This window comes from Eucyclogobius newberryi, unplaced genomic scaffold (assembly GCF_026437365.1).
Source record: "Eucyclogobius newberryi isolate DKJ021-1_F unplaced genomic scaffold, fEucNew1.0.hap1 SCAF_14, whole genome shotgun sequence".
In the NCBI taxonomy this organism is placed as follows: Eukaryota; Metazoa; Chordata; class Actinopteri; order Gobiiformes; family Gobiidae; genus Eucyclogobius; species Eucyclogobius newberryi.
The window spans coordinates 17023392-17033807 of NW_027315768.1; the positions used below are offsets into that span (position 1 = coordinate 17023392).

The 10416-nt window shown below is 46.4% G+C and overlaps 1 protein-coding gene across 2 annotated transcripts in view; it reads right to left on the reverse strand.

Annotated features, from left to right (window-relative positions):
• Positions 1–239: 239 nt before the first annotated feature.
• Positions 240–10416, reverse strand: part of cnmd (chondromodulin) — a 13122-nt gene continuing 2945 nt past the window's right edge. Inside the window, exons 6-7 of one of the 2 annotated variants that reach the window (XM_072444033.1) lie at positions 8829–9013; positions 240–660 (exon numbers count right to left, since the gene is read on the reverse strand). In XM_072444033.1, coding sequence (XP_072300134.1) covers positions 430–660; positions 8829–9013 — 416 coding nt within the window. In that variant the 3' untranslated portion in view covers positions 240–429. Of the gene's footprint in view, positions 664–8828; positions 9014–10416 lie in introns of both variants that reach the window. The other variant, XM_072444031.1, reaches the window with a different exon arrangement.

The following is a 10416-nucleotide window of genomic DNA, read 5'->3' on the forward strand; positions in this document are numbered from 1 at the left end:
AGTTCAGATTCTGGCGCTAATGAATTGGTTAGATTTTGGATTGCAATCCTTGCTTCGCAACAACATGATTGTGCACATTAGAGTAGAATTAAAACTTAACAAAGTAATCAAATAAGATTATATAGTTTGTGACCAGGATAATGTTTTATGATATGTTAATTTTCAGCTTGATAAATATCCAAAGCATTTCAACCACACAGAACCATATTGTGCAAATGTATAGTATTGGCAGTCTAAATGTGAATGAATGGGTAGGGTTGTATAAGGAAGGGCATTTAGATTTTCTTCAAGTGTGATTGATGTGAAGTGATAAAAATATCTTCCATCATTTTATTGTGCACTACAACGTGAGTTGCCCTAAATACATCTGTATTCTACAGACTGACAGAAATGTAAAATAATAATATGACTTGTGATTGACAGGGCCTATTACACTAGCCCCAGGATTCGTGCCACCCACCAGCGGCACGGCATGATCACCCGACAGGCTACCTGGCAACCCCTGTGGTGGTAGGGCCAGGGCCAGTGTCCATAGAGAGGCTCGCAGATCCTCTGACAGTGAGTGTAGCCTCGTTGGCATTCGGCGCAGCAGATCCCCCTGTGGTCCAGCATTGGGTCAAAGGTCATAGCGCCATCCTCTCTGGCCCCTCCACTTTCAGTCTGCTGGACACACACACGTAATACATAAATAAACAGACTCCCTCACCCCTCTAAGCATTGTAGCGGGAGACAAAGTGTGAAGCCTGCTGCTCTCTGATATGTTTACATTATCACATGATTTATGAGTCACAGCCACACTGGGCCTGGGGCAGGGAACACCCAGGACAATTGACAGTGCAGATACTGAAAGACCACCATTTAACCTTTCATATAAGCAATTTAGATACACAAGTCAGTCCATGCTCTTTTCCAAATCTGCGCCCTGCAAACCTGGAATACCGTATTTTCCGGACTATAGGTTGCACCTTTTTTCATGGTTTTGGCCGGGGTGCGACTTATACTTATATTTATACTTATATACTTATATATGTGATATTATTTGTTATTTTCACACTTGCAACCGAATTTCATACTCCAGTGCAACTTATATTATGTTTTTACGCATTTTTTGGCTGGTGAAACTTATACTCTACGGGTAGATGGAAATACCTTTTGTTTGTGAAAAATCCAACACAATACATCTATTGTGTGATAATTTGTTAGATTTGATTCAATATCAAAATACTGCAATTTTTGTGGTATTGCAGTGTGTCTCATATTTTGTGGTACCCTGCGAGCCCCAGGCCTAGCCCAGATGATGACTGTGAAAAGAAAGAAGGCAAGAGGAAAGATGAAATGATAGTGCAGGTAGCAGATGCTCTCATCCATGCAGCACAGGGGAGGTCGCTTTATGAGGTTACCTATAACCATTTTGTTTCCACACTGGCCCATATCAACCCTCTCAGATACAAAAACATGACTTAATATTCACTCTTTTAAAACTGCTGCTCATTTAGTCTGTCTTTATACAAATCTTTCCATATTTGCAAGTCTAATACCTCACCAAAACGTTCTCATCTGCTACGAAATGTGAGTCTATTCTCTTAGGCAATATGCACATTTATAAGCAGCAAAACTTTTTAGTTTACAAGTTCAAGTTACAATGGCTTCTCCAGTGACCTATAATAACAACAGTTAATACCATAGAAGCCGCAGCTACTAGCAACAGTTGCTTCAGGTGCGTCTCAATGTTGACTTTTGAGCAAATTATAACGTTTGTTTTGAATATTATATAAAAGTGGACCAACTTTTAACATATCAAAGTTTCCCTCAAACTTTTTAGTTTTTCACATCCTCTGGGTATTGAAAGGTCACTATTCAAGCTATACAGAGAGTAAGTACTGACAAAGTAGCTATTAAAAACTATCTACTGCTGTGTGTATAACTCTCATTGTGGATTTAGTGTGCCTCTATAGCCTCTATAGGACTCGATAACCCTATATCATAAAGCAACATTAAGTTGGGAAGTGTTGGTCCCACTGAGATTTACAGTAGAATCACATTTTTTATGGAGGGTTCAGTGTGCCAAAATGAATCACTTGAATGAATTCATAAATGTATATATATATATGTATATATAGTTATATATATATACATTATATATATATATATATATATATATATATATATATATATATATATATATATATATATATATGTAGTCTTCCTCACCCTCCGCGGGCGGTATCTATTTATCCCCCTTCAAGCTCGGGTCCTGAGTGTCAGAGCCACTATCCAGGACAAAATGTCCAAGATCCTTAAGTACATCAAGGACAAGGCTCCTACAGATGACGTGCTCAGTAAATGTCTCAGACACTGGGGAATAGAGGATGATGAGGTGCTGGAGGGACCATCATGGGAGGACAAGCTCTTATGGGATGTACCATCGGAACATAACTGAAGTGTCAAATATCACGAAATCCTACCAATGGTTAGAAAGAGCAGGACCTGAACACCAGATCAATAGAGGCCCAGACCTACCACACCAGATTAGACCCAAGGTGTAGGCTGTGCAAAGAGGGCCCTGAGACAATCCTGCACATTACTGCAGGGTGCAAGATGCTGTCAGGGACAGCATACATGGAGCGCCATAACTAGGTGGCTGGCATAGTGTACAGAAACATCTGCGCAGAGTATGGGCTGGAGACCATCTGCGGAGCCAGGGCCTGGCTTTGACCCAGGATCTTTTTCCAAAAGCCCCATCCGATCTTTTTGTCTCTTAAAAACGCTTAATGACCTAACTAAGTGGTTAGTCCAACAGGTAGAGCATTGGGTTAAGACGCAAGGGACCAGGGATCGCATCCTACAGTGTGTTTAATTTAATCATGTCGTTCTTTTCATATTTAAATGTTTTAAAAGTGAAACGTGTCATCTGTGCAAACGGAGGGTCACTCTCCTCTGCGCCGTTCTCATCTCTGATTGGATGCTTGTTCTCTTTACCAGTTTCATTGGTTATTTTTGTTGAACTGGTGTATGATTGGCTGCATGTAGAAAGTGGGCAGGAGCATAGAAAGTGTACGGTGTTTACAGCAGACAGCACCATGCAATTTGACCATGGAGCTGACAAAAAGGCCTTTTCTACATCATTTAACTGACGTTTTGCAAAAAGTAAAGGGCAGAGCTGTCACAACTTCAGCCAGGCTTTAGTTGTTTTTTCATTGGTCAATCCCCTTCAGTGCCACGCCAACCAATCAGAGAGCAGACTCTGCCACGCTCTCCTGCTCTCCACTAATTACTCATCACATTCATCTGGCCTGCCTCACCTCAGTAAATAAGATGAGGTCCATTTCCCTCTGTTCCCTGCCAGATTGTCATGTGTGTTACCGTAGTTTCCAGCACCAGTTATCCTGATTCTTATCCTGCTTGTTCCTGGTTTGACCTGCCTTCTTTTGAACTTTGGACCATCTCTTTGGCCAGCCCCATTCTGGATTTGTCTGCCACGTGTTATAACCTTGTTTTCATCTCTGCTGGTAATAAATACCTCAACTGTTTCCTGTTTCGTGCATTTGGGTTCTTGCCTGCCACTCTGTGACTCCTGACAAGAGCAGATTGACCGGAAAAAAGAAACATTCAGAACATACAAAAATTAAACTAAATCCTATCAGAATGAGCAGTTTAACAATGGTCTTTATTTTACATAGAACTGGCCATCTCAATTGGTAGAACATGAGACTATAGATAAAAGGGTTATCATGTTTTTTCATGTCTGAACTGTCACTGATTGTTTTTAAAATAAGCCCCTCTCTTTCTTTTTGGGCTAAGCCCCAGATGATTAGAATGTCTGGCTCCGCCTCTGCTGGAGAGCCCAAGGACAAAGTGAGAAACACCTCCAAAGGTGGTGGAGAATGACCGAGCCAAGGTCCTCTGGGACTTCCAGATACAGACATACAGAATGGTAATGGTGAACCAACCAGATATAGTGGTGGTTGACAAGGGTCAACTCAGGTTTTATATCTTACTCTGTGTGGGCCCTGCCCACCGGGCGGGACCTCCTGATAAAGTGAGTCTTTTGGTTTCACTTGAAATTATTGTATCCAGACTTTCACACCCTCCTCACTGAATACCTGATTGGCATCTTCCGCCCCAGGGTTTTAAAACACTGTTATACACGGGCGGAAGGTTGAATCTTAAACCTCCATGTTTGTTTAAGAACAGATTCTTAAACTCCCTTCAAACTGCTTAGACTCTTCACCTCACTGACTTCAATAGAGTAGTTTGTGGCTTTAAGATGAAGATGCACGGCGCTCTGTGGTCCTGAATTTGGATCTTCTGTCTTCTGTGCTGATAAAGCCTCTTGCGCAGTGGCTGTTTAGTCTCACCGATGCACTGCTCTTTACAACTTTCTTCACTGCATGGAATAGAATACACGTTTTTGTGTCAGCATCTTGTCCTTAGGGTGAACCAGTTGTAGTCTTAAAGTGTTGCCTGGTTTATAATAAACAGGAATTTTGTGCTGTCTAAAAACGCAAGGCAAGTTTATTTGTAGAGCACTATTCGTATACTAGGCAATTCAAAGTGCTTCACACAACAGAAAAAAATAAATAAATCGTAAAACAATGATTTCAGTTATATGCACAGCTAAACAAAACAGTTTTTTGCTTAGATTTGAACATTGCTAGAGTCGAGACCCGTCTCACATCTTCAGGAAGTTAAAGTCTGTTCCAGACTTTAACTGCATAAACTGAAAAACAGATTCTTCATGTTTAGTCCTGACTCTGGCACCAGCAGGAGGCTGGTCCATGTGTAGTCCTGACTCTGGCACCAGCAGGAGGCCAGTCCATGTTTAGTCCTGACTCTGGCACCAGCAGGAGGCCGGTCCATGTTTAGTCCTGACTCTGGCACCAGCAGGAGGCCAGTCCATGTTTAGACCTGACTCTGGCACCAGCAGGAGGCCGGTCCATGTTTAGTCCTGACTCTGGCACCAGCAGGAGGCCGGTCCATGTTTTGTCCTGACTCTGGCACCAGCAGGAGGGCGGTCCATTTTTGTCCTGACTCTGGCACCAGCAGGAGGCCAGTCCATGTTTAGTCCTGACTCTGGCACCAGCAGGAGGCCGGTCCATGTTTAGTCCTGACTCTGGCACCAGCAGGAGGCCGGTCCATGTTTAGTCCTGACTCTGGCACCAGCAGGAGGCTGGTCCATGTTTAGTCCTGACTCTGGGAACCAGCAGGAGGCCGGTCCATGTTTAGTCCTGACTCTGGGCACCAGCAGGAGGCTGGTTCATGTTTAGACCTGACTCTGGCACCAGCAGGAGGCCGGTCCATGTTTAGTCCTGACTCTGGGCACCAGCAGGAGGCCGGTCCATGTTTTGTCCTGACTCTGGCACCAGCAGGAGGCCGGTCCATGTTTTGTCCTGACTCTGGCACCAGCAGGAGGCCAGTCCATGTTTAGTCCTGACTCTGGCACCAGCAGGAGGCCGGTCCATGTTTAGTCCTGACTCTGGCACCAGCAGGAGGCTGGTCCATGTTTAGTCCTGACTCTGGCACCAGCAGGAGGCCGGTCCATGTTTAGTCCTGACTCTGGGCACCAGCAGGAGGCCGGTCCATGTTTAGTCCTGACTCTGGCACCAGCAGGAGGCCGGTCCATGTTTAGTCCTGACTCTGGGCACCAGCAGGAGGCCGGTCCATGTTTAGTCCTGACTCTGGCACTAGCAGGAGGCTGGTCCATGTTTAGTCCTGACTCTGGGCACCAGCAGGAGGCCGGTCCATGTTTAGTCCTGACTCTGGCACCAGCAGGAGGCCAGTCCATGTTTAGTCCTGACTCTGGCACCAGCAGGAGGGCGGTCCATGTTTTGTCCTGACTCTGGCACCAGCAGGAGGCTGGTCCATGTTTAGTCCTGACTCTGGGCACCAGCAGGAGGCCGGTCCATGTTTAGTCCTGACTCTGGGCACCAGCAGGAGGCCGGTCCATGTTTAGTCCTGACTCTGGCACCAGCAGGAGGCCAGTCCATGTTTAGTCCTGACTCTGGCACCAGCAGGAGGGCGGTCCATGTTTTGTCCTGACTCTGGCAGCAGCAGGAGGCCGGTCCATGTTTAGTCCTGACTCTGGGCACCAGCAGGAGGCCGGTCCATGTTTAGTCCTGACTCTGGCACCAGCAGGAGGCCGGTCCATGTTTAGTCCTGACTCTGGGCACCAGCAGGAGGCCGGTCCATGTTTAGTCCTGACTCTGGCACCAGCAGGAGGCCGGTCCATGTTTAGTCCTGACTCTGGGCACCAGCAGGAGGCCGGTCCATGTTTAGTCCTGACTCTGGCACCAGCAGGAGGCCAGTCCATGTTTAGTCCTGACTCTGGCACCAGCAGGAGGGCGGTCCATGTTTTGTCCTGACTCTGGCACCAGCAGGAGGCTGGTCCATGTTTAGTCCTGACTCTGGGCACCAGCAGGAGGCCGGTCCATGTTTAGTCCTGACTCTGGGCACCAGCAGGAGGCCGGTCCATATTTAGTCCTGACTCTGGCACCAGCAGGAGGCCAGTCCATGTTTAGTCCTGACTCTGGCACCAGCAGGAGGGCGGTCCATGTTTTGTCTTGACTCTGGCACCAGCAGGAGGCTGGTCCATGTTTAGTCCTGACTCTGGGCACCAGCAGGAGGCCGGTCCATGTGTAGTCCTGACTCTGGCACCAGCAGGAGGCCGGTCCATGTTTAGTCCTGACTCTGGGCACCAGCAGGAGGCTGGTTCATGTTTAGACCTGACTCTGGCACCAGCAGGAGGCCGGTCCATGTTTAGTCCTGACTCTGGCACCAGCAGGAGGCCGGTCCATGTTTAGTCCTGACTCTGGGCACCAGCAGGAGGCTGGTTCATGTTTAGACCTGACTCTGTCACCAGCAGGAGGCCGGTCCATGTGTAGTCCTGACTCTGGCACCAGCAGGAGGCCGGTCCATGTTTAGTCCTGACTCTGGCACCTGCAGGAGGCCGGTCCATGTTTAGTCCTGACTCTGGCACCAGCAGGAGGCCGGTCCATGTTTAGTCTTGACTCTGGCACCAGCAGGAGGCCTGTCCATGTTTAGTCCTGACTCTGGCACCAGCAGGAGGCCGGTCCATGTTTAGTCCTGACTCTGGCACTAGCAGGAGGCCAGTCCATGTTTAGTCCTGACTCTGGCACCAGCAGGAGGCCGGTCCATGTTTAGTCTTGACTCTGGCACCAGCAGGAGGCCTGTCCATGTTTAGTCCTGACTCTGGCACCAGCAGGAGGCCGGTCCATGTTTAGTCCTGACTCTGGCACTAGCAGGAGGCCAGTCCATGTTTAGTCCTGACTCTGGCACCAGCAGGAGGCCGGTCCATGTTTAGTCCTGACTCTGGGCACCAGCAGGAGGCTGGTTCATGTTTAGCCCTGACACTGGCACCAGCAGGAGGCCGGTCCATGTTTAGTCCTGACTCTGGCACCAGCAGGAGGCCGGTCCATGTTTAGTCCTGACTCTGGCACCAGCAGGAGGCCGGTCCATGTTTAGTCCTGACTCTGGGCACCAGCAGGAGGCTGGTTCATGTTTAGACCTGACTCTGGCACCAGCAGGAGGCCGGTCCATGTGTAGTCCTGACTCTGGCACCAGCAGGAGGCCGGTCCATGTTTAGTCCTGACTCTGGGCACCTGCAGGAGGCCGGTCCATGTTTAGTCCTGACTCTGGCACCAGCAGGAGGCCGGTCCATGTTTAGTCTTGACTCTGGCACCAGCAGGAGGCCTGTCCATGTTTAGTCCTGACTCTGGCACCAGCAGGAGGCCGGTCCATGTTTAGTCCTGACTCTGGCACCAGCAGGAGGCCAGTCCATGTTTAGTCCTGACTCTGGCACCAGCAGGAGGCTGGTTCATGTTTAGCCCTGACACTGGCACCAGCAGGAGGCCGGTCCATGTGTAGTCCTGACTCTGGCACCAGCAGGAGGCCGGTCCATGTTTAGTCCTGACTCTGGCACCAGCAGGAGGCCGGTCCATGTTTAGTCCTGACTCTGGCACCAGCAGGAGGCCAGTCCATGTTTAGTCCTGACTCTGGCACCAGCAGGAGGCTGGTTCATGTTTAGCCCTGACACTGGCACCAGCAGGAGGCCGGTCCATGTGTAGTCCTGACTCTGGCACCAGCAGGAGGCCGGTCCATGTTTAGTCCTGACTCTGGCACTAGCAGGAGGCCGGTCCCTGAGGTCCTCAGAGTCCTCAGAGTTTTACAGCTCGTTTGGAGAGGCCAGTGAGCAGGCCGTTACTGAAGTCTAATCTACTGGAGACAAACGCATGGATAAGTCTCTCCAAATCTGATTTAGACACTATACTTTTGATTTTGGCAATGTTTCTTAATGGCAAAAAGCTGCTGATGTTATTGATTTGCCTTGACAGAGTAAACTGGTCCACTGGTCCATATACTCCTGTCTTTGATGAGGACCATATGGTAAATAACTGAAATGACTCCTGCGCTGGCCGTGTAGAATCCTTTGCTGGTGGTGGAGCGGCTGATGACGAATCCTTTGGTGGAGGCTTCAAGTCAACATTTGAAGTGCACTCAGCCACAACCCGGCCTTGTTGGGTTCCTGCTATCATTCACAACTATTCTTTTTATTTTTGTAGTTGTTTTTCTTAGTTTTTCCTAATTAGGAGTCTTTCCAACCAGCGAACAAGTTAAAGGTTACTTAGCTTAACCCTTCTGTGATAATTATAAGAAAACACAGTATGTAAAGTAGACCAGAGCTGCAACAAAAAATACACAGCACATGCATCTCTCGTCTGGACTGTGTTGCCTGCTCTGAGTGATATCTTAAGCCTCATTAATTCATTATCCAGCCTCAGTACCAGTGTTATGGATGCATTGGCACTCACATGGTATGGGTTTTCGGGGTTGAATGCTGACCCGGCAGACTGTGGCCCATTGTCTTCCTGCTCGGCTCCGGCTCTGGGGGTTTCCTCCTCGGTGCCCCTCTTCTCTCCAGCAGCTGGCCTGGATCGGCGTGTGTTAAACTGACGTGTTTCTCTCTCCGCTTCTCTCCGCTGCCGCCGCACTCCATCTGTCAGAACAGCCACAAGAGGCGCTGGGTATTGGGTCAACATCCTCAAGGCGCCGTGCACGTCCTCCCAGCGCAGGGTTGTACATGTCTCTGAAGCCTGCTGAATTATTCAATTAGCAAGAGTGATACAAGCACTACTGCATATTTCACCTCATCCTTTTTTAAATACTAGCATGATTTTTGGCTTTAACTGTGATGTATGTTCAGGATGTTCAAGTCAAGTTCAATTCAAGGTTTTAGGTTCACAAGGGTGTGAGACAAGATTGACATTTGTTGCACTAACATTGTGTTGGATACAGTACTTGAAGTGTATTACGCTATGTAAGTAAAAGTACTAGTACAACTCAAGACACTTCAGGTCCTGCACTGTAACATCGTTTGATTAATTTTTTTCTACCTCAAATACCTACTGCAACTTCTACTTCTACACCATATTATTTTAGTTTGTTTTGCCTATTTGACATCATAAAATAAAATAACTTTTAGTCGGATTCAATTTAATTGTCTTTATACCTTTCGCTTATTTTTCACGTACCATTGAGTTTGCATTTCTCTTATACCTCTACATACCAAAAATATCAAGGACAAATAAGTTCAGGCAGACTATTCAAATTATGTTGGTACAATTCACTATTCTAATTGATTATAATCTGAACAACTGACAATTATTAAGTTTGAACTCGTTCTTTATAAAACAGAAGGTTATTTCAGTACACTCTAAAAAAATACTGTCTTCAGTTAAATGAACAATGTGATTGTCTTCATCAAATTGTTTTATGCAAATTAAAAGCAACAATTTCAAGTTATGTTAAGTGTAGAGTTACATTGCATGTGACAAAATAAGATTGGATTAAAAAATCTATCAAAAGCTTCTGCTCTAATAATTAGCATAAATATTCTAAATAAATATGTGTTTTTAATCAACATTAAAATTGAATGGAATAAATACCAATATATTAGATTATGGTGTATATATATTTTTTCAAGTAGGTTTTATCATTTGAAGATCATTGAATAAGTGCCAGATTACACCACACAATCAACTCATTTGATTAACGCTGACATTTCCTGTTGACCTATTTCCTTGTGTTAAAGGAGACATATCAAATGATCCGGCTGCAATGGGGTTTCATCATTATTAGTTCACTCAAAGTTGTATTTTGATTGATTCATGCATCTTTGGGTTATCTTGTATTGTCCTACAACTGAGGTTCAAGTGTTCACGTGGAGCCGCTTAAGTGTGCAAGGTGATCCGCACTTCACCATATTATATTCCCCACAATGCATTTCATTGTAATGATTTCAAACGGCACATCGCTGCTGCCTTCGCAAAGTAGCAACGAGAGCTAACAGGAAACAATGGAAATAAATCTGTTTTTTTTCTAAAATATTACAGATAAATA